At 38.3% G+C, this 23,775-nt stretch overlaps 1 protein-coding gene across 1 annotated transcript; it reads right to left on the reverse strand.

Annotated features, from left to right (window-relative positions):
• Positions 1 to 902: 902 nt before the first annotated feature.
• On the reverse strand, positions 903 to 15,582 carry mitfa (melanocyte inducing transcription factor a). The gene is made up of 9 exons (XM_079340530.1): positions 15,355 to 15,582; positions 4,473 to 4,685; positions 4,273 to 4,368; positions 4,066 to 4,177; positions 3,605 to 3,697; positions 3,223 to 3,279; positions 2,593 to 2,668; positions 2,256 to 2,403; positions 903 to 1,966 (listed from the first exon to the last, which is right to left on the reverse strand). The coding sequence occupies exons 1-9, from the start codon at positions 15,367 to 15,369 to the stop codon at positions 1,568 to 1,570; spliced, it is 1,209 nt and encodes a 402-aa protein (XP_079196656.1). The 5' UTR covers positions 15,370 to 15,582; the 3' UTR covers positions 903 to 1,567.
• Between the last annotated feature and the right edge of the window lie 8,193 nt (positions 15,583 to 23,775).

Here is a 23,775-nt window from a genome sequence, read left to right on the forward strand (position 1 = left end):
TGAGTTCCAGTCTTTCACAAAGGCATTCTTGCCCTTTCGCTTTTCAGATTAAATGTTTTCCTACATACAGACCTATCTCCCGCGCCGTTGATTTGAATGTGAAAGTTGTGTTTTCTGGTAAACACCTGAATATTTAGCTAAACATATCACTCAGTCTCACTTCTTGATGAGGTGGTTTTGGCAGCACACAGTCACTGAGATTTGCAACACTTGCTTTCAACTGAGAAAATAGATGAGGAAGTTTCTATACATTTGATGATGTCTTTTAACTGTGACCATAATAATTTTTCAAATTTCTCTTTAATGAAAATATTTACACTTGGATGACGCCTACATAGGATCACATCGAATACTTTGCAATTCAAAAATCATGCTGCACAGTAGTGTTTGTGCCTTGTGGTTGTCGTTGTTGTTTTTTTGCTTTTTATTGTGATTATTTACTTTAATCAACCCATTTTAGATGAAAAATGCCCACCTAAAACAAGTGAAAAGTCTGGACAGCTGTTTTCTATAGTTAACTTTGCTCAAGATCAAGCAATACGTGACATTGGCAGCTGTGGCACAGTTAGTAAAATTAGTAGAGTGGGCCAATTCTGCAGCAACATGTCAGATGTGTCGTTGCTTAAATGCAATTGCTCTTGCTGCATAGTCGGTGGTGTATGAATGTGTATAAAAACTGGGAATACTTACTTTTGAGGGTCACTTTAAATAGCAACCACTGCAATCAGTGTGGGAATGTGTAGGTGTGACATGAGCTGTAATAGTGCTTGAAGCAGAAGATAGAAAAGCACTATACAAGCTGAAGCCCATTTATCTTTTACCATTAGAGATTTGCAAATGTAACAAAAAGGACAGAAAAAAAATACATTTTTACACGTGTGGTTGGACTTTATTTCTGACGCGAAACATTTGTGAGATTTTTATCATAAATAAAAAAAAACAAACAAACTTGGAGATTAAAGTTTCTTATTCCCTTTCAACTTTGCTTATTCTGATCTATGTATATTACCCCCCTGCCCCATTCATGGATTTTTTGTGGTGGTGTCAATGGTCATAAAATTCTATGGGTTGTAATCGAGCTATATTGAGTCAGACCAAGAAAAGAATCACAATGTGTTTGTAAGCACATTATGAATTAAAAAGATTATTTTCAGAAAAAGTTTCTCAGAAGGACAGGTCAATTTCTTAAGAACAAAGAACAGCTCTCTGCACTTCTCTACCAATTGTCAATGTCAAGTTTCTTTTTTCCCTAAAAGTAGATTTTGGACCAAAAAAAAAAAAAACTTTTGTTGACCAGTGTATATAACATCAGACTGTAGTATTTTGTTCCTCTGTGACTGCTGAAAATACTGTGTACAAAATAGGAAGTATTAAAATACTGTATTTAAATATCAGGGTTATGAAAAGGGGGACATGAGAAAAATACAGGAAAAAAGATCAAATAAAACAATTTTCAATTTCATTATCCCCCTACTCACTGGACCTTTAAGTCACTTTAGGGGATGTGCCTCATTAATGGGCAGAAAGAAAGTCTCAGTACAACTGTAACTTATTGCATTAAATGATGCTAACAGCCTGGATCATTCTCCTCCATACCAGAGCTGGAATCGTGATGGCTGTTGTTGAAGCCATCTGGGGACATGGAGGACAACAGAGGATCACTTGGTGAAATTGGTGACAGGGTGTTATCCCTTACCAATTCTTTCATTTTACAAGTCCTGGTGTTTCCATATGGGCCAGAGTCCCCAGCATCTGCTGGTATCTGGTCAAAGGTAATTGTTCCATTGTTGAGGTCAAGTGTGGTTGGAGGAGACATGTCTGGAGTTGTGCTTTGTTGGTAGAGATCTGAGGGGCAGTCGCTCAGGAGAGGCTCCTGTTTGATAGCTCTGGCCATCAATTCTGTTGTGCAGACAGACTGGGATGATACCACTGTGAGACCATGAGCTCGGGCCTGGATTTCCAACTCCTAAATGATTACACAGACAAACAAAATGTGACAGAAAATATATTGTTTGATAACATACTGACTTGTACCTCTAACTATGATGATTATGTTGTTCAATAACTTAGTTTAGCTGTATTGCATGCAAATTCCCCTATTCACATCAAATAGTGTGAATGGTGTTATGTTTACTGTGCAAAGAGAAGAACTATCTGGCCAAAGAGACTTTTCTCAGGCTTCAGCTCTGGTGTAATCCATTTTCATCAACAAGCAAAGACATTGACTAAGTAAAAGCACATAGAAAAAAACCTACCTGTATACGAAGCATCAGATGGCGGTTGGCGTGCTCCAGCTTTCTCTGTCGGCATTCCAGCTCCTTGGCTCTCTGCTGCTCCCGTTGTAGCCTCCTGATATAGTCCACTGAGGCTTTCAGAATGGTGCCCTTATTCCAGCGCATGTCTCTGGGGTATTTAGGAGACAAAGGGTTCAGTCAGTGTCAGATGATCAACTTGCCATAAAAGTATAAAACTATTTACAGCCCTTTACAGAACAAACATACCATTAAATGTTTAGGGTTCGAGAAACTAAGAGAAGAACCTGATAGATTGCTTACAATGTTGGTTCATGAGAATAAATAACAAAACACTTACGGATCATTTGACTTAGGTATCAGGGTTCCGAGTTCTTTGATGCGATCGTTTATGTTAAATCTCCGTCTTCGTTCAACTGACATTTGTTTAAAAAAAGAATCAATGTTCAATTAATGAAATGGGCTTCGACATTTTGTAAAGGTGTACTTACAGTTTATAAGAGAAAAATACTTTGTACATCTAATGTATCCATGAAAGGTGAACTCCCACATTCTGTTCAACATGCCTACATACAGTTACCGGCAACGTTTCAGTGGTAGACATTCATCAGGCTTGATGAAAGTCAAGTACCGAAACATTGCTAATGAATGTACATTTGCAAGTTAGACAGTGTGCTGAAGTAAGCACTAACAGTTCATAAAATGTGTTAACAAACCATTGTTAGATCGATATTTATTATTTCTAATAATTTCAACAATATTCAGTTATTCTGCATGAAAAGTAGAATGATAATAATACTTAATAAATAATATTTAAAGAAAAATACTCTCTGGAAGGCTGCCGCGGTATTTTTTGGAATACCTTAAAAAAAAAGGTAGCGATACCAGCATCTTCAGACTGTAAGTTAGAACTGCTTAACAAAGTCATTAAGAAAGCTCACTATAAAATACAATTGTTTGACTGACTCACTTAAGTTGTGGTTGTCTTTCTTCTGTCGCTCTTTAGCAAGAGCACGTACTTCAGCTTCTGAAAAGCAACAGGATGTGCCAATATTAATTATTTTAAACGAGTTATAAATAAATTGTTATCACTCTTTCTTCGAGCTCTTTGAACATTTGTTTTTTTATGCTTTATCTTGCTTTCTCGCAAATAGGAAATAGTTTTGTGGATTTTAGTTGGAAGTAAAACTGAAGTCATGCCAATCACACATTTATAATATTAGATTGTTTATATTGTGTGCAAATTAAGTAATACACAAAATGCTATATACAACTGTGGTGAAAATGAAAAGAAACTGTTACGCTTTGCAAAACATAATCATTTTTACTTTAGTTCATTTTGCTGTGCTTACCTACTGGAAAGCCCTCTGACCTGTGATAGCTTTCATACTGGTCACAGGATCCATTCTTGTCCAGTACTTGCTTCATGCCAGGCGCTGGAGTTACTATTTGGCAAATAAGTGACTTAATAGGATTTTGTGCATTTCCAAATTGCACACAATATTGAATTTGTTTTCAAGGCTTCATGCATCTTTTCCATTCTACTTTAAAGAGGTTGATTTTTTATCTAAGTTAAGGATACTGTCATAAATAATATTTTATTTCATATTGAACTTCACTTTCCTCCACTCTCTATTAAATATAATCACATTATATTACCTAAATTAATAGTCAAGTATTAGAAAAGTGAACAAACTTTAATATGAAATTATATCACACTCCATGATTCCAACTTTAAGTAAACCCAAATATACATCAGTACAGACAATCAAGAAAACCGTCAAGCAGGCAAAACAGTGTTTTTAATGTTTACCTGTATATTCCCTCTTAATGTTGGATGGACAGGAGTTGCTGATGCCAATGCCGGGTAGTTGGAGTCCTTGGTTACTATAAACATCCAGAAGGTTACCAGACATAGGGAGCTGCTGAATTAAATAAAAAGAAAAGGATATATTTAATTTAGGTCAATGATAGTGTTGTAAAAGCAATATTTTAAAAATCAAAAAAATATGAAAATTACCGGGTTACTCATTTGTAGAGTAGGGTCCATAAGTCCAAGAACATCGTCAGTGTAACTTGATTCCAAGCTTATTATATCATCGATGACATCATCCATCTGTATTTTAAGAAGCCAAGTTTGATTTAAAATTATTTAAGGTTGATTGGGTAATCCTAATTTCAATAAAAGTCACAGTCTTAGGTGGTTTAATGAGCAGACACCTCTTTCTCACAGTTGGAGCTCAGAGTAAGCAGGGCCATTGGACTGTTTGGAGCGCTGCTGCCAGGCCCGGGGGGCATGCCATGCTCTGGGGGCTGACTGGGGCACTGACTGCCGGCTTTACCACCCAGGGTGGTTGATAGATAGTGCCTCACCTGCTGCCTCTGAGCTTGCTGGATGTGGTACTTTGTGGGATTGTCCAGGTGAGGCTGCACCTACACAAGTAAGAATTTACAAACATATTTATTTCTTCATCAGGTCCAATATTGTTGTTTAAGAAGAAGGACCAAGAATCGCAAACCATAACTAATGTGTTTGAAAGACAAATAAAAAAGGATTAGTGATTTCAAATAATACTTGTAATGAATGTTCGTATTACTTTGTATGTGTTGATAACAGTTTATTTTAAAATAAGGCTTTTAATGTAAAGATATCTTATAATAACTTTTATGATGTTTGCATCCATTTTTAAGTCAAATCAGAAGCTTTGCCTGAAACCACAGAAACTTAGTTTCTTTAGTTTTGTTTTTGTGTGTTTTTGTTTTTTTTAACCAAAAAAACAAATTAATCTTTTGTTTTTTTACAATGCAGTAAAAATGTGTATCTGTTGTGTATGAAGATCATCAGTTGACCTCAAAGCTCCATTCTAATTCAACCTATCTAAACTTATGGAAATCTATTTCATTATTCAAACGTGTATTGAAGATATATTTTCACTGTTTTCATCTCTTCCACAGGCATATTTTATTGATACATAATTTCTGCCCAGAAATAATGCTAATGACCATAATAATAATCTTCATATTATTATTATTATTATTATTATAAACATATAGGACCAGTTAAAATCCTTCAACACTTCAAAAATGGATGCAGCAAATGCAAACTTTTCTTTAGCTTTTACACTTTAATGCCATTTATGAAGGGCTCTGAACTGCATTTATCAAATTTAGACAAAGACCAAAGAAAGCCAATGATGCAGTTTTGACAGTTCATGAGCCTGTGCTGAATATTGTAGAAAGAAAGACATATGTATTTACTTCAGTTTCAGACTCTCAATTACTAACAGACATAGCGGATTCAATTATCTGTTTGTTTGTTTGTTGTTGTTTTTTCTAAAATACATAAAAGCCATCTTACCTGATAGTGGCTGTATTCAAGCATCTCCAACATCTTATTTGAGTAGTAATTGATCAAGCGTATCTATTAACAGTCCATAATCCCTTCATCTAGTCACAGCCTACACTGTGGACAATGAGCTAGCATATGCAAAGAGCAGTCACTAGCCCCACTTAATTTATCTAGGGCTGAAGGCTCATTATTTACGCAAGTTAAAAAAATGAGGAAGACACTGAGACCCAACCTCCTACTGCTGTGTTGTTGCAGCTCAACTATGAATTTATTTCTTTATGCAGCTCAATTGACGTCACCACCTCTGGTTCACAAAAGAGTCTTTTTATTTGTTGACCAGTCGTCTGCGAACTGAAGCTTGCTTAAGGCCAACTATCGTTGAATCTTTAGTTCTGCTCATCTGGCATAACACATTATTTGTTCTAAGCAAAGAGAACACAATAAACTACTGTTTTCACAAGAGAAAAAAGCTATATGAAAAAAACAAATGTATAGTGTTTACTAACTTAACCAATTTTGGAGCGATGTAATGTAAGAGGTCAAATAAATGGATCTTTCAATCGCTAAGCAGTCACAATTGCAGGCTTAAGAAGATTAACTGTTTGATTTGCCAGGAAATCATTTTAGGCTCAAGGGATCCAAAATCTTTTATCTAAAACTTTAATATTGACTTTGTGTCAGTCAATATTGTTAGTGCAAAAATAAATGTCCTATTTTTACAAGTAATCTTCACACAATTGAGAAACGTATGCTACTTATAATATAACTACTCAGAAATCTTTTTATCCAGTCTCTTCAAAAGCTTTTTTTGGTGTATTCATTTGTACACCAATCTCAACAATAGTGCACACACTACACCTCATCAGAATACACTAGATCTTCAAGTTGTATGTAAATAATGATAATGTATGATTCGGTTTTGAGGTTATAATTATAAATACTAGTCAAGTCAAGTACATTTCATACGACAGGTGAGGCTCAATGTGCTTACTGTACTAGGATTGTTTGGAAGTAATTCACTGTGTTGAACCCTGACTCACATGAGTGTTGGTCCATTTAAAACATGCAACCTCTAATAGCAGCCTAAAAGTGGTTAAAAGTGATCAAGTAAAAGAAGATTCTTAACATAAAGTAAGGATGAAAAACATCATTACTTCATGTTCAGGCAACATACTGTGTAAATAGTGTTGACTTTAAAATCATAAAAGTCTGAAACTTTCTGCTCCAAAGTAACATGCAGCTTTAATTTGCAGCTCCCTTTTTTCAAGTATCAAAATTTCCCCAAAGAAATCTGCTATAAGAAGCAAAACATTTAGAGTATTCTTTACATTTAAAGCTAATTTCATGATTTTTTGGCATCATATAAGTCAAATATTATCTAAATAAATAAGGCAGTTTATCAGTTGTGTATAGCTTCTTTACCAGTCTGCAACTGCATCTCATGTAATGCTGCTAGGCCACAGGGTAAGATGCATTTATCTGGATTATCGGAAACTCTCCTGGAGCTTGAGAGTTGAACAAAAACGCAGAGGAAGTGCCCCCTGGCTGGACAGGGAGTGTACGATAAAACAGAGAAAGCATTCTTTGTGAGTTCATAATAGATCTTTTATTTGTCTTCCTCAGTTTGGCCTTTTCCTTCAGCCAAACCTTTGGGTTTGTTCAGGAAAGGGAACTTTTAACTGGGGATGTGTTTCATTTATCCCTACAGCAAGTCAAGCTCAAACTTTATTTATAGACTCTTTGTAAGACAGAGGTTTATTACCTTCTCAGGGAGAGCACATGGGCCCATGATTTAGGCTTATGCCTTGAGGACCATAACATTTAGAGAGAAAGTCGACAATCCTTGACCCCCGAAAAGAAAAAGATCCATTCATTTCCTGACCAGTTTCACTCTGTTTCTTTCTTTCTTTGCGATCAGCTACATGAGGGCATTTTGTTCAAAGTGGATGCTAAAAATTGCATGTGCACTAGAATTTAAGAAGAGGGCTGTTGAACATATACCTAAACTCACATCAAAACCAGCATAAATAATTAACACAGGATGGATGTCTGAATAAGTAAAACATTCCCGCAACACATATTTCATTAAGACTACATTTTGGAGTTAAGACAAAGGCAAGGGGAACTGATTCTAATGTAAAAAAAAAATGTTATCCACGAACACTTGACCAATACAATAGTTTTTTACAATAGTCTCTAAAAAGCCTTAGTCAAATCTTTACTACAGATTTACAGGTCTCTGCTATACCATATTTTTCTACTGTCCACAGGTTTTCTCTGTCTTTTTTTAAGATTTAAAAGGCAGTTCAGTGAATATGGAAAAAAAGCTTGAAAGTAGAGAAGTGCTGAATTTGATTCAGATGTAGGATAATCCTCAAAAACCGTCAATTTAGGTCAAAATGGAAACAGAAACTATACATTATGTTAAAAGTTTAATGAAGTTTTTAGATATATTTTAATATGGCACATTTTTGGCATGAATTAATTTATGTACTCGATCTTTGCATGGAGCCAAAGTTGATCATTATTCAAAGTAAAAAAATGTAATTCTTAACGAAAAAAGGAAGATTGCAAAAGCCATTAAAAAATTGCCGCTCCATCCACAATGGAAGAATTATCATCCTTGAGCTTCCTACTACTACACGGTAATCTTAGAAAATAAAAACCAGTTGAGATACCTTTTCAGCACTGAAGCCAGGCTGACTGAGAGTCATAGCTCAACTGAGCCATGTATTCCTTTACAACTCAGCAACTATGATCTGATAAGCTTTTTAATCATACAATTCTAAACATTGGAGACAAAATAGGTGACACCCCTTCCCCTCCCTAGTCACCTAGTGCAGATTCCTCCTTTTCTCCTACGGACTTATTGAAACTAAATTCAATGAATTTTTTGTCAAAGCCGTCAATCTGTCTTTTAGACTTAGTTCAAACCAAACTGCTTTCGAGCAATCTTGTTTTGTAAAGTGTCTTAAGATTTAAAAAAAGTGTGACTTATATGAATAAAATATTGATTCACTGAGTGATTGAACGATTGATTGATTGATTTATACATTGACTTAGTTTATAGATGCAGAACACAGTTCTGGAGTTGTTCTTGAGACAGATAACGGATGACCTCAGTTGTGTAAAATGTCTGCACTTGTGGATGTTAAATAATTCCCTTTGACAGGAGGATTCAAGAACATGAACGTATAGAGCATTATATTTAAAGGATACAAATTTCACATGACTTATGTGAGGATAGGGTAAAAAAAAAATACAATGCATTGGTAATTTTTGCCTTAAAATAGTTTCAGTATGCGAAAGTAGCAGAGACTTTGTTACAAGTTCCCACTCCTATTCGCTCTAAAAAACCTAACCTTAATGTCATGTCTGTGTGTAACATCACTAAAGCCTGCCCAGAGGAAGAAGGGGTTGATCAAACCTTCAGTTTAGTCGTTTAACAAAGATGATATAAAGAGCCAGCTCCAGCCCGCACAACTTTCTCCACAGCGATTTACTGAAAGTCGAGCACTGGTTCAATGTAACAAATGTCTTCATAAATATCTTTAACATTATCCCCAACAATCCAATCCAAAACCTGGCTCTCCTATTGAATGTCAAATATATTGTCAGACATCCAAAAGTATTACTGTGAGCCATTAAGAATTCCAAGCAAATCAACACCCAGATTCTCAACAGTGTCTCATCTCCAGCCTACATCTTGTTCCTGCAGCCCTTGAAATAAAGACATCAACAACAAAAAAGTTAAGATCAACTTAAGACCATAAGGTTAGCAAGAAGTCACCTTTCTGCATGATCCTATCAAATGAGGATTTAGCAGGAATTACCCCTGCATTGTTTCTTCACCCCAGAATTGTCATGGTTTGGTTTTTTGTTCTGTATTTAATCTTGTTTTAGTTTATTATTTCCCTCGTGTTCTGTGTATGTATGTTTCCCGCCTTTCTGATTACCCTGATGTTCCTCACCTGTCTCATTAGTCTCACTTGCATCTGATTACCCCTTGTCTATTTAGTCTCTGTTTGCCTCAGTTTCTTGTTGGTTGTATTGTATTGTCATGGTCATTGTCTCGTGTTCCTGGAATGTGTTGCTTCTCCCTGCTCCCTGTGTTTTCTCCTTGTGGCCTTTTTGGATTTTCTTTGTTTTTGCCTTTTGGAACGTTTTGGATTTTTCCTTGTAAGTTTTTGTTTTTGCCTTTTTGTTAAAATAAATTATGAGTGATTCTGCACTTGGGTCCTCCTCTCCCTGTTTCCTACCCAAAACGTGACAAGAATACGCCAAGCAAAAACCTTTGGTGCTGAAAAATAAAGTCACATACACACCATAATTCAAAAATGACCCTTTTTTCATGTTTACAGCCTTATACAAAATTGATTTTGATTAGTTATTGTCCTCATGGGAAGTGTGTTGAAGTCTGTATAAATGGGTGTGGCTCCCTTCTTTTGTTAAAAAAATCTGAAAAAGACCTCTTGTCAAAACGTGATTGTGATTTAAACCTTTTGTTGCATTTTAGTAAGTGTGGGGTCCTATCGTCTTCTTCCTCAGACAACTACAATGACAATTAACCTCCTTATGTTTGGATTTTATGAACAATACGACTTCTGCTCAAGCAGCGGTATGTCAGGAAGCTTAAAACTCGCCTCAGCTGCAGCTCTTAGGCTGTCGTTTGGTTGTCTGAAATCCTGAGACAGAATTTGGAGCATTGTGGCTGCGATGAGCCTCCAGAGCTCCCTGAAGTAACATATGGGTGACGTCACTTGGGATCCATTAATATTTCCAATCTGTGGAATACACCCATAGACATTGTAATGAGATTTCATCCCACCTCAGACATCAGTGCCAAATACAAGGAAATCACATCACATGTCCCCTCTGAGGTCAATGCCCAAAGCACACTTCCGATCAAAGAATAACAGTACACACTGCTCTTCAGTCACATTTACATAGAAAACCAAGAATGTTTGCAATTATACTATAAACAAAGCAAAAAGTGTTTGATGTGGAGGTCATAAAACAAACAAAACAATGTTATCATTCATGTGCAAGCATAATTAGAGAATTGCAGCCTTTGCACAATATAAGCTCCATATTAAATTGCTTTTTCTGAAAACCTGTGGCAATAGCATGTACGCAAATGACACTGCTCCACAACATGTCAATGGAGGTGGCAATGCTGTGATTGGCTAGTTTCAGATGTGACAGGTCACATTGGTAGTGATATCAGGCCTTTTTTATTGCAGCCCGGTTGAAAATTGGTCTATTTAGTATTGTTTAATATCAGTATTATCGTTTTCTTCTGTCTGTCAGGGTAGTGATTCAGATTCTGCTCTCATTAGCTGGTTTACTGAATACAGACTCTCAATTGGCTATGGGAGATTAAGTCCCGTCTCTTGCAAGGAGAAGTCCGAGAGTGCAGATTAGGAATCGAACCAAACCGTACCAAACTGTACTGATCCGTACCAGACTGCTGTGTGGAAACGGGGCTTTAGACAACACTTGTCTAATGTGTGAAGTTCACTTATACATGATTAAAATGTTTAAAAGCTTCAAAGAACCATATTTTTAAATAAGTAAGCCACAGCTTAATATTTTATTTTGCCTCAAACTGACTGGTCCATTACACATTTAAGTACTGTCCCAAGTGAGTATTGATGGGGTTGAAACATGTATTTGAATTAAAGTTAAAAAGTAGTTGGTTGCAAGTGATGTTTTTGACACCTGGTTTAGCGTTGGTTTTATGTGTTATAAAACAGTGCATTTGCACTCAGAGTGCCGCCGAAGTGTGAAGAGCATCAAACTATCCAACATGATGTTGCTTGAAGCAGTTTCACACATTTAGTTATTTAATTTCATAAAGATGAGACGAGGTGGGGGCAGAGAAAATAATGACGATGGAAACTTGTGGTAACGATACTGGTTCTATCAATCTCAGCAGCTAGACAGAGGTGAGTATGTCTACTATCTGTTATCATTGATGTTGGTGTTACAGGATGTACTTGAATCAGAAGGAAGCACATAATGTACCAGTGAATGGGGGGGGGGGGGGGGGGGGTAAATGCCAGCATTCACAAACACTTCTGTTTTTTTCAGTGAATCCAAAAGGAATGAGGCAAGAGGCAGTATAGAGCAGAGGAGACTGATCCATGAGTGGGTTGTCTAAACGTGACTTGAGAATATTATCATACCACTAGAATATGAGTGAGACAACTACTTGAATTCTGCCATTGCCTCAAGGAAAAAGATCTTACTCTCTTGCCTAATGACCTAAAGGACTATTCTGTTAAAGATCTAGCAGTAACAGTAGAGACTCCTCCATCGAGAGGAGGAGCATGGGACAAAGACATGTCTTCTCTGCTTTTAACCCTTTAGCTACGGGTTAACATTATTACCCATGTAACATTTTCTTCCAAGAATAAACACATTATCCAGTCTCTGCAGGATAAGGACAATGCACTAGCTTAAGTGACAAACAATAAATCTCAATTTAACTGCAACACCCAGAGCCTTAACATTCCTTGTGAGAGGCTATGCAATTGTAGTTTTCTCAAACAACCAGGAAAGGCATACATGAAGTATACCTGTTTTACAACTTTTAAAGTGGAAGCATACTAAAAGGAAATAAATTAACAGTCTACTTGAACATCGTTAGGGTGGGTTTAAACAGGCATTTCTTTCTTTAAAAAAAAACTTATCCTGAAAAATCTACCGGCTGGTTATAGACCTCTATTCTGATTGGTTTCACGAACAAAAGGCCTCTCTCAGCTTGGCCTCTGCTGACTTGAGACCTCAGTGTCTGCCCTGAAAATCAATGAGCACAAAGATGTAGCATTATTCGGCTTAAAGTGCCTGGAGTTTGAGGAAAAGGTCAGTATAAACCATGAATGTCTGCACGTGGAGTTGAATCTGATGATTTTTAAAAGTCAGAGCTCTTGAGGACTGTCATAAGCATGTCTTTAATCCCATTGGTTAATTAATTCAAAGACTAAGGACTACTTTAAAAATATAAAAATAATTGTCTTTTTTAAAAAGACAAAATAACTTGTCTTGTTACAAATCAAGTTACATATGCAGCTATGAAATCATCATCTGATTTTTGCAGCAACCTTCAATTGTCAAAGTTGTGTTCTTTCAAAGGACCCATTAAGGTTGTAAAGAATATATTTAAATTGCTGATCATTTTAGCACATTAATATTGACTCAAAACATTCACACTTACATGTACAGCATGTTAATTGGTATATCAATGGGCTATTCAAGCAATATTGACATATTGTCACTGTACTAACCTTTTTCTTTTGCTCACCTCCTCACCTCTGCTGTAGCATGTCATTGTTTTCTTACTTCCATTTGAAAGCAGAAGTTTATTAATTAGCAAATGATGTGGAATTTTTTCATCATTCACATTCAAACCTGTTTAGCAAGGCTTGCTCTTCCTCTGTGCTCATGACTGAACAGGCTCCTTGTAAATGTATGCAGTTCAGAGTGCCTAATGTGAAATAAATATGTATTTACTATTTTTTTCTGCTGGAATACCTGTCTGTATTCTTTAATGTGTGCACAATGAAAACTAAGCGGTGTTTATCAATGTTTATGGGCTCAGATGCAATTAGAGCTATTATAAATCCAAATCTGTTGAGTATTTGAGGGTGTGATTTTGCATGTGTTTTCACATGTATTAAACAGAACATGCATTGGAGTGAGCGCACATGATGGGTATCTTGGTAATAGTAGTGGAGTATTTGGCAGTGTCGTCTCAAGTAAGAGGTAGCGATGAGCATTCAGGACCTCTAGCAAATTAATAGAACATTTTATTGTATCAGCAATATTAAAAATATATATTTTACTGAGAGGTTGGAGTGCTGCTGTTTAGCTCTTAACTATGTCAGGCAGAAATGAGAAAACAAACATTTACACAATACAGTGTATTGTGTAGATGTGTATTGAATACACTGACACTCTTTGCCCTAGTGTATCTTAGGGCTCTAAGTTATGCATTAGTTTGTTGATGGCAGTTTGGCAGTGTTACAGCTATATACCATGAAGCTGAAGGCCTGCATGATCTCAAACTCTTTACCTGGTTCTAGGTTATTGGAAGTTAGTTTGAGACAACATTTTGAAATACAGTATGTCGACAGTAGTGTTTTAGTAGTCAAGCAAACCTTAATTCTGAGTCAAGTGCACACTAGTGCTTGAGTCCGAGTTGAGTTCAAGTCACTAAAGGAAACTTCAAGTCAGGTCTGAGTCGAGTCTCCATAATCCAAGTCCAAGTCCTCAAGGTAGAGTCTGAGCTGAGTTCAAAGATTGCACTTCAATTGTCTACCTAAACACATTAATGTGGTTGTTTGAGGATGTTGCTGAGCTTTAACTGCATAATCTGTGTCGTCATATCTATACCTTACTTCAGTTTAAGAGGGTGAGATATATAATTAAAACACAGACTAAAATTATCATAAATTATTGTAAATTATGTTGAGTAATAGGTTTTAGGCATTATGTATTGTTTTGGTAAAGTTAATTGTAGATAAGAAGCCATTTACAGCCCATGTAAATTATTCCATGTGTGCAGTCACCACAGTGATGTCACTGCAGCAGATATCATGGGATATTTAAAGGAACGAAACTTAAAACTGTTTTAAATTGGTATAAGTTTACAGGACGGACAGAACTTTCACAGAAAATACAATTTACACTCTGATGGAAACCAAGATTGTAAGTATAATCACTGATTCACTGTATGAACCTCCACTGACAGTTTGGGACCTTTTGTTGAGCTAATGTTCTAAATGATTGTGTATGCAAACGTTTAAGTTAGAGTAGTAGTTTTTTTTAAATAATATGACTTATTGTTAGGTTCTAGAGACTTTGACGTTATAGTAGGGGTCCTCAATAGGCAGCCCACAGGCTTGCTGTCTGTGGCCCCCAAACTGTTATTCTTTCACTGTATTTTGGTTGGGTCACGTGGCACGTGTATACCAGGACTGATCTCCATGGCAACAACTATACGCAGATAGCCTGTTACTGGGTCACTCACTATTAGTCACATCTATTTCCATAGCAGAGACAAATTGACAAAACAATGTAGGAAAGACAGAAAGTAGTGCCAAATGTCTCTGCCCGATCTTATGTCTTGAAAGCTGGAGTTTAACGATTTTTTTATTTTCATTTAAGGGGCACCAGTTTACTAAAAGCAGAAATGTTTTGGCCGAGTATCTGACAGTTGGAATCCCCTTCGTAACAGATGTTTTGTAATGTATGTTTGGACAGTCTATGTTGTTGACAAGCCAAAAAAAAGGGTCTGATATGAAATTAAACTTTTATAGTTTTGAACCTACTTTTATTCCAGTAAATGTGTTGCATTTCTTCTCTTTAAACATTATATTATCCAATTTATAGGGTCATTTTAGTAATACCAGGAATGAAATGAATGAAAGTGTGCCTATGTAGTGGAGCAAATAGGATTAAATGTGTTGTATGCCAAATGTCTGGAAAATGGAATTCTGTCAAGAGCTAATCCTCCCTTTGGATTTACACAGTGTCTCAGGAGCTGACACAGACATCGGAATTTCTGACGCTAGAGTCCATGATTATGTTGAATTTGTGATTTGAAGACACGCAAAATATACAATCCGGTTGAGTGAGGAGGACTCAAGAATGTGAAAGATTATCCCACAACTACATTACCTAAAGACCAAGATCAATACTCACATCACTGCTTCATCTCATGGGTATACCAATGATTTGGCAGCTTACCTTGAGAACTTCCATGTGGCTCCCAGCATTTGTTTAGAGGCTTGACAATGTAGTAGTGGTATGTTAGATGCCCTGTATCAAAGGGTCATTGGTCTTCCTCTGTCAGTCGTCCCTTCAGTCTTGACCCTGAGGATGGGCAAACGTCGTCTGATCTGGGAAGTGGGCTTACAACGGGTAAAGGGCGGGAACTCTCCCGATTGTAGAGGCCAAGAAGGCTGGGGCGCACACACCAAGACCACCCAAGGGTGAATAAGGGAGGGAGTAGTTTAACAGAGCAGGTTAAGTAACATGCTGGTGCATTTGTGCAGCAGCAGTGACATTTTTCTCAGCCATCATGAGTCAGTTAGCAATATGAGGTAATTTGTAGTACAATATGATGCTTGAGTGAGAGAAAGGGCAGAGATACTTGACTGAGAATTATTGTGTTCTGAATGAGAATGCACATGTTTTCAAGAATGTTGGGCAACATGATAGAGGAGGCTTTGTTAATTATTTATTTGCAAAATGATATTCCATCCTGTTAAGAGCACCTTTAACTTTGGTAAACCATTAGGTGACAACAGGAACAAGATGATCAAGATTTCCCACTATCATTTCAAGATGATAGTGCGAATTTGTTAAAATAGACAGTTGCGTGTTCACATAAACACACACACACCCATACACATATATGTGTGTGTGTGTGTGTTTATTTATATATATATAAATACATACACACACACACACACACACACACACACAAACAGATACAAATACAAAGTCATGCTTTTGTTTAAAGATGACACTAACAACAGATGATTTGAGATATAATAACGCATAAGACAGATATATGTTCATAAACAGTTAATACAACAACCATATGGTATTTTTGAGGTTTTGTACAGTAGGTTATATGTCTTTATTCCAATTAAGCCTTTATTTGGAAGCTTATTTAAATCCCCATCTGAACTGAGGCATTACACTATTTATAAAAATTATGTTAACTAGCAAACCAACTGCAGCCGTTTGATAAGGTTATTAGGGCGTAATTTTGTTTTATCCTCTATGCTCCTGCCAGCTAATGATTTTGGTGTAGAAAGGTTTGATTTTATGCCACCAGAGCTCCAATAACTGTTCTGTTTTAAGGATTGTGGCAATAACTGTGCCCATTGCAAAACACAATCTGACTCTAATCACTTGAGTTCACTGAGTAACAACTCAGTGTGGTGCTTCCACTACTCTACTCTTGTCAAGTATGAGCTGATTCTTTCACATCAGTCATATACTTGAGCAGACAGGCCATGCACATCCTAAACTGAGATAGATCTGGTGGTGCATACGCTGTCAGGATTAAGCATTCCCTAGGAAAATTATCCTTTTGATGAAACCACTTCAAATCCTCTCAGGCTGTGTAGCTGTGTGATAATCGCACTAATTAGGTTGGCATGTCATATTTGCCTGGATCTGCAGGTATCAAATTACCATCATAAATGGTGCAGAGCAACCAGAAACTGTTATAATATAAAATATGTCTAGATTGACTAAATCAAAGTCAAATTTGAAAGTGTCACCTATAACTGATTCAGAAGACTAATTGTCATGTACAGGTTGAAAAACAAAAGAGGAGGACCCAATTGAAGGAACAAAAAATACAAATACTTAATTAAACAAAGACAAACAAAAACTTACTAAATAATAATTGATAGAATATTAGGCCTTTTTCGGCTTATAATCAATGTGTTCACTGCAATAAAGTTTCATCACCCAGTCCAAAGGAATGGTTTGATATCTACAGTTTGAATGATGTTTGTTTACATTCAGATAGATAGATAGATAGATAGATAGATAGATAGATAGATAGATAGATAGATAGATAGATAGATAGATAGATAGATAGATAGATAGATAGATAGATAGATAGATAGATAGATAGATAGATAGATAGATAGATAGATAGATAGATAGATAGATAGATAGATAGATACTTTATTGATCCCGAGGGAAATTCAAGGCATCCAGTAGCAGTATAAAGACAGGCAGGACACAGGACATTAGTTACAATACACACCCGCTGCCCCCCCCCCCCCCCCCTGTATACAATAATCCCCCAAACAAGATTTAGCAGCCCCTATGTGACTAAGAATAAACATAATTATATGTTAAACCTGTGCAGTTAGCATTAGCAATTAGACTTAAAACTTATATAGCATAATGTACATAACCTGTGAGGAGAGAAAAACATGTGTTGGTTAAAAGAGACCTGTAAACAGTTAAGGAACCTTAGAAACAAAGTGCTGACCTTCTAGAAACTAGTTACATGTGCATGTACAGAGGTGTTGGAGGTAGTGCCAGAGGTGTGAGTACAGTCGTTAAACAGTCAATGCAGGAATGTAAATTGGCTCACCAACTTAAAGGAGCAGTGATTTGCATTAAGTGTCCTAGACAATAACCTGAAACCAGGAGTGCTTAGGGTGATTATCATTGAGTACCCAACTATTGGGGAGCAGATTAGCATTAAGTGTTGAAGACAATAGAGTGATTTACATCATATCAGTTATTATATCATGTTTTACTCTAAGTGTTTTAATCTAATTGTTTGAGATTTTAGTTCAGAGGTTAAAGGTATTCCGTGAAGAGGGCTTGCAGAAGTGAGTGCACATTCCAACATGTGTTTGATGTGGCCCTTTAAACTGAATCACTCACCAAATCAAACAAGTTTAGATAGATAGATAGATAGATAGATACTTTATTGATCCCGAGGGAAATTCAGGGCATCCAGTAGCAGTATACAGACAGGCAGGACACAAGACACAAGACATTGGTTACAGTACAAAACATCGGTTACAATACACACCCGCTGTCCCCCCTCCCCTCTCTATACAATAATCCCCCAAACAAGATTTAGCAGCCCCTATGTGACTGAGAGTTAAGGCTTTAGCATAAGATTTAAAATTTATGTAGCATGGTGTACCTAACCTGTGAGGAGAGAGAAGCATGTGCGCTGTTTGCATGAGAGAAGCATGTGTGCTGTGTGTGCTGGGTGTATGTACAGAGGTCTTTGAGCTTATGCCCGAGGTGTGAGTACAGTCGTTAAACAGTCGTTAAACAGTGAGCAGTGATTTGCATTAAGTGTCCTAAGACAAAGAGGTGAGACCAGGGATGATTCGGGTGATTGCCAATTAAGTACCCAACTATTGAGGAGCATATTAGCATTAAGTGTTGAAGACAATAGAGTGAAACTTGACCTAGTTAGGGTGATCATGTCAACCCTTACAGATGTAGCATAGCAATACAGTAGGGTGGAACCAGATGATTAGGGTGATTATCGTTAAAGTGACCAGTGCTCAGTAAGGTGACTATCAATATGCGTTAAAGTGTCCAACTGGAGGCTGACTCTGAGGTCGGCAGTGCAGATGAGGAGTGAGAAAGAAGTGAAAAAAGAGTCCAGGGATCACCGTGCGCTTCTTCCCTGCCGTGACAGTGACGTGTTGTACAGTCTGATGGCCAGGGGGACGAAAGAGTTCTTGAGTCTGTCCGTGGAGCACGACTGTGACAGCAGTCTTTCGCTGAACATGCCCCTCTGCCCGGTGAAGGTGCTGTGCAGAGGGTTTTGTGTGTTGTCCATGATGGAAAGCATTTTGTCCAGAGACCTCTTCTCTGCCACTGTCACCAGTGAGTCCAGCTCTGTGCCCACCACAGAGCCAGCCCTCCTCACCAGTCTGTCCAGGCGTGCTGCGTCCCTCTTCTTGCAGCTTCCTCCCCAGCACACCACGGCGTAGATGAGGACGCTGGACACCACAGACTGGTAGAACATCTGCAGCAGCTTTTTGCAGATGTTGAAGGACCCCAGCCTTCTCAGGAAGTACAGACGACTCTGTCCCTTCCTGCAGGTAGTGTCCATGTTAGGCGACCAGTCCAGCTTGTCATCCAGCTGCAGCCCCAGATACCCGTAGGTCCTGACCACCTCCACGTCGACCCCCCCGATGGAAACAGGTTCTAGATGTGGTTTGTTCCTTCGGAAGTCCACCACCATCTCCTTGGTCTTGGAGGTGTTTAGTTGCAGATGGTTGTCACTGCACCATGTCACAAAGTCCTTGATCAGGCTCCTATACTCCTCCTCCTGTCCATCCCTGACACAAGCAACTATCGCAGTGTTGTCCGAGTATTTCTGCATGTGGCAGAGCTCAGAGTTATACTGGAAGTCAGAGGTGTACAGGGTGAACAGGACGGGGGAGAGCACGGTCCCCTGTGGTGCTCCGGTGCTGCTGACCACAGTGTCAGATGTGCAGTCCTTCAGTCTGACGTACTGTGGTCTCTCTGTGAGGTAGTCCGTGATCCACCTCACCAGGTACGAGTCCACCCTCATCTCGGTCAGCTTGTCTCTCAGTAGGAGGGGATGGATGGTGTGGAAGGCGCTTGAGAAATCAAAGAACATGATTCTCATCACGCTGCTCCCTTTGTCCAGATGAGAGTAAGCCCTGTGTAGGAGATAGAGGATGGCATCGTCCACGCCCACCTTTGCCTGGTATGCAAACTGCAGGGGATCCTGTGCGTGTTGTACCTGGGGTCTGAGGTGTTGGAGCAGCAGCCGTTCGAAGGTCTTCATAACGTGGGATGTCAGAGCGATTGGTCTGAAGTCGCCTGGTTCACTGGGGTTTTTCTTCTTGGGGACCGGGGTGAGGCACGAGGTCTTCCAGAGCACAGGAACCTTCCCAAGCCGCAGGCTCATGTTGAAGATGTGCTGAAGTGGCTCCCCCAGCTCAGCAGAGCAGGCCTTTAGCATCCTGGGACACACTTTGTCTGGGCCGGCTGCCTTCCTGGGGCGGAGTCTCTTCAGCTCCTTAGTTTAAGCCCTGAACAGTTAATCACTCACCCACTTTTATATAGGTTCAATGAGCCTTGATTCTTAATTACCTAAATTGTCTTCTCCTTAAAAAGAATTAGTTACTAGACGAGATGTCAGGTTGTGATAAGAAACAGGTAGGAAGTGTCTTCCCCTACAGATTGGACAAAGGATTCGGGAGTTTGATGCACCAATGAGAGAAGCGGAACCAAACATCAGGAGGCGCATAATTTGAAAAGCTGCCCAATCGGAGGACGGAAACTGCACATTCTCAAATGCATAATTTGGTTAGATATTCTCTGTCTAATGTATAAAAGGGTTCAGGGAAAGATAGTCGGGGCTCAGACTTCGCGAACTGACCAGGTATCTGTCTGTTGTCAGGGACACTTAGTGTTGAACCCAGAGACTCTGTAACTTGTATTCTTGATTCATTGGGTTAATAAACTCTGTTAACCTGAAAGAGACGCCTCCAGTCATTCCTCTCATCCAATCAAAAGAATGTGCAGAGATTTGAGGTCATTATTTAGAGGAGTCAGATTTCTATTAACAACATTTAGGAAAAGGATTAAATAGCAACTATTATCCTTCATAATCCAAACAGGACTACAGGGAAGACAAGAAGAGAAATTGACCTGGGGCCTGTAATACGAAGTTCAACACATCCAGGATCTCTTTGGGTGATCTGGCTTCACTAACCCTAACGTGAGAGATTGTGTTTTTCAGTCCTAAAATGCTGATTATCAACCTGCTAAGTCAACCCAGAGATGACAAGAGCACGTTCACATAAAAGGGCGGAGTTATCTTTATTTAACCAATCACAATCATCACGGCGTCTGCCGTCAGCAAATCGTCAAATGTACAAACATTATAGTCACAAAAACTACAAACTATATTAACAATATAAATTTGTTCAAACAAACAGGCTCCCAAATACTAAAGTTACACAGCTGCAGCAATAAATCATTTAGTTCATTTAGAAATGACGATAGTAATTCCTGTTTCTTCTCTGAGCTGAATTGTTGATCTGACTCTTTAAAGTGGAGAGGAGAACATTTTGAGAAGTTACATTCAAACTGACGCTCTGACAGTCATGGAGACATTAAACATTAATATGAAAAACCAATTCAAAGCCATAAGGAAATATTCGTAATTGTACATCTTCAACTAAGATGTTCCAGTGCTTTTTTTGTCTCTGTTGAAGGATATTAGTGTAAAAAAATCATTAACTTAAAAGGCCATAAAATCATGCGGGACACATGAAGTGACCTCCCCCTCTCAATCAACTCCAGGAGCTCCACGATCGAAAGACCTGATTGGTCAGTGGTCGGAGATGCTCTCTTATCTCCAACATAACCTGCTCCGGAGCAAGTCAAAATGAGGCTCAGTAGTGTGTGTGGTCTCTACGTGCCTGTATGACCTCCCTACAACGCCTGGGCATGCTCCTGATTAGGTAGTGGATGGTTTCCTGAGAGATCTCCTCCCAGACCTGAACTAAAGCATCCACCAACTCCTGGACCGGTTGTGGTGCTTTGTGGCGTTGGTGGATGGAACGAGATATGATGTCATGTCATCATCCATATGATGGATTTTCCTTTTTTTTTTTTTTTTGTCCTTCCTGCATTTGTTCCTGCATCTGTGTCTCTTGTGAGCCTGTTTGTCTTAACGTATTTATATTGTTAATACAGGTTGTAGTTTTTGTAAATGAAATGTTTGTAGATATGACAATCTGCTGACAGCAGACGCGGTGATGATTGTGATAGGTTAAATGATGTTAACTCCGCCCCTTTTACGTGAACGCGTTCTTGGCAACCCTGGGTTGACGGATCAGGTTGATTCGTAGGACTGATAATCACGATCTTGTATGTCAGAGTTTGTTAAGCCAGATCACCCAAAGAGACCCAGGATATGTTGAGCTCTCTTCGTACTATCGGCAGGGCCGCCCCTGGCCAAGTGGGGGCCCTAAGCAGGATTTTATTTTGGGCCCCCCCTTCCAATAACATAATAATAATAATAAATTACAATTACTAATGAATCAAATGAAGAGCCTCTACCCACAGTGGAACAAGAACTTTATAGGTTTGTTTTGGTTTTAATGGTAAACTACACGCTGAAATTATTTTAAATACTAGCCTCACAAAATTAAATTGCAATCAATGCAAATATGATTACAACTAATAATATTCATTATGATTGAATTTGATGATATTTCTACATTTAAATATTGTATGTACTTATTTTCACATGTTGTACTTAGGTTCTACATTTTTATACTTATATTAAAAACATAGATTGATAGGCTATAAACCTGAGCCAACATATGACCACCAACTGGTCAATTAAAAACTCCTTTTTTTTTTTCAATAAAGCTGAATATATTCAGTTAACAAGATAAATGGTCATCAGAGCCGCTTGAAAATGTAATCTCCAGTCCACATCTAGACACAATTATCATATCTTCTGTCTCATGATTAGCACGAGTTTATATGCCACTAAGTTTTTTTCTTTTTTATTTCAACAACATACCCACCTTCAAGTGAAGCACGAGTCTCTTCTTGTTTGGACTTTTTCTTTCTTTTGCTAGCTCCCGAATCGTATTGACGTTTGGAAGCCATCTCTCTCTCTCTACTCTCTACCTGCAAAAAACTGCCTGCCGGCCCATCTGGCCGCTGATTGGTCAGATGGGCTTTCAATCATTGCGTCTCTTTTTTCTCTTGCTCTCTCCTGTCTCGGGCTGACTTGGTGGCGGCGCTCTACGCGCGCCTCTCGGCAAAATGCACGTGCATCCTTTGCGCATTTGCAAAGAATGATGATACTTTACTGATCCTAAGGGAAATTCAATTCACTTGCGCAAAATGGGGCCCCCCATGGATCACAGGGCCCTACGCAAAGCGCGTGTTCTGCGTTTAGGGAGGGGCGGGCCTGACTATAGGCCTCTGGTCAGTCATTAATTGCTTTGTATTTAAGACTCATAACTTGTTTACCATTAGCCTTAGGAAAGTAATATTGCTGAGCTGTACTACTTCTTATGTTTCACCAGCTCCATTTAGGAACTTGTGTTATTTAAGCTCCAAATGAGACTGTGCTTTACTTGTTGTACAATGCTCATAAATTGTACCAGCGTGTGCTGCAGCTCTCACACTGAAATTTCTTCAGAAATTTCCAATTCGAGTTGCCTATAATTTTCACCTATTGTCTATTTCATTTGCACAACAGCATGTAAAATTGATTGTCAATCAGTGTTGCTTCCTAAGTGGACAGTTTGATTTCACAGAAGTGTGATTGACTTGGAATTACATTGTGTAGTTTAAGTGTTCCTTTTATTTTATTGAGCAGTGTAGTTTGTAGTTTTTGTGAATATAATGTTTGTAGATTTGACAATCTGCTGACGGCAGTTGCGGTGATGATTGTGATTGGTAAAAAGCAGATAAATCCGCCCTTTTATGTGAACACGGTCTTGTCAACTCTGGGTTGACTTATCAGGTTGATAACCAGCATCTTAGGACTGATAAGCACGATCTCTAATGTTATGGTTAGTGAAGCCAGATCACCCAAAGAGACCCTGGATATGTTGAACTCACATCGTAGTACAGGCCCCAGAA

The sequence above is a fragment of the Symphodus melops genome (assembly GCF_947650265.1).
Source record: "Symphodus melops genome assembly, chromosome: 4".
NCBI lineage: Eukaryota > Metazoa > Chordata > Actinopteri > Labriformes > Labridae > Symphodus > Symphodus melops.

Coding starts and splice junctions, on each gene's coding strand:
- mitfa (XM_079340530.1), bottom strand. Junction 4,369..4,472: donor GCTCCAACTGTGAGAAAGAG/GTGTCTGCTCAT, acceptor CTTAAAATACAG/ATGGATGATGTCATCGATGA. Junction 4,178..4,272: donor CTCTACAAATGAGTAACCCG/GTAATTTTCATA, acceptor TATTTAATTCAG/CAGCTCCCTATGTCTGGTAA.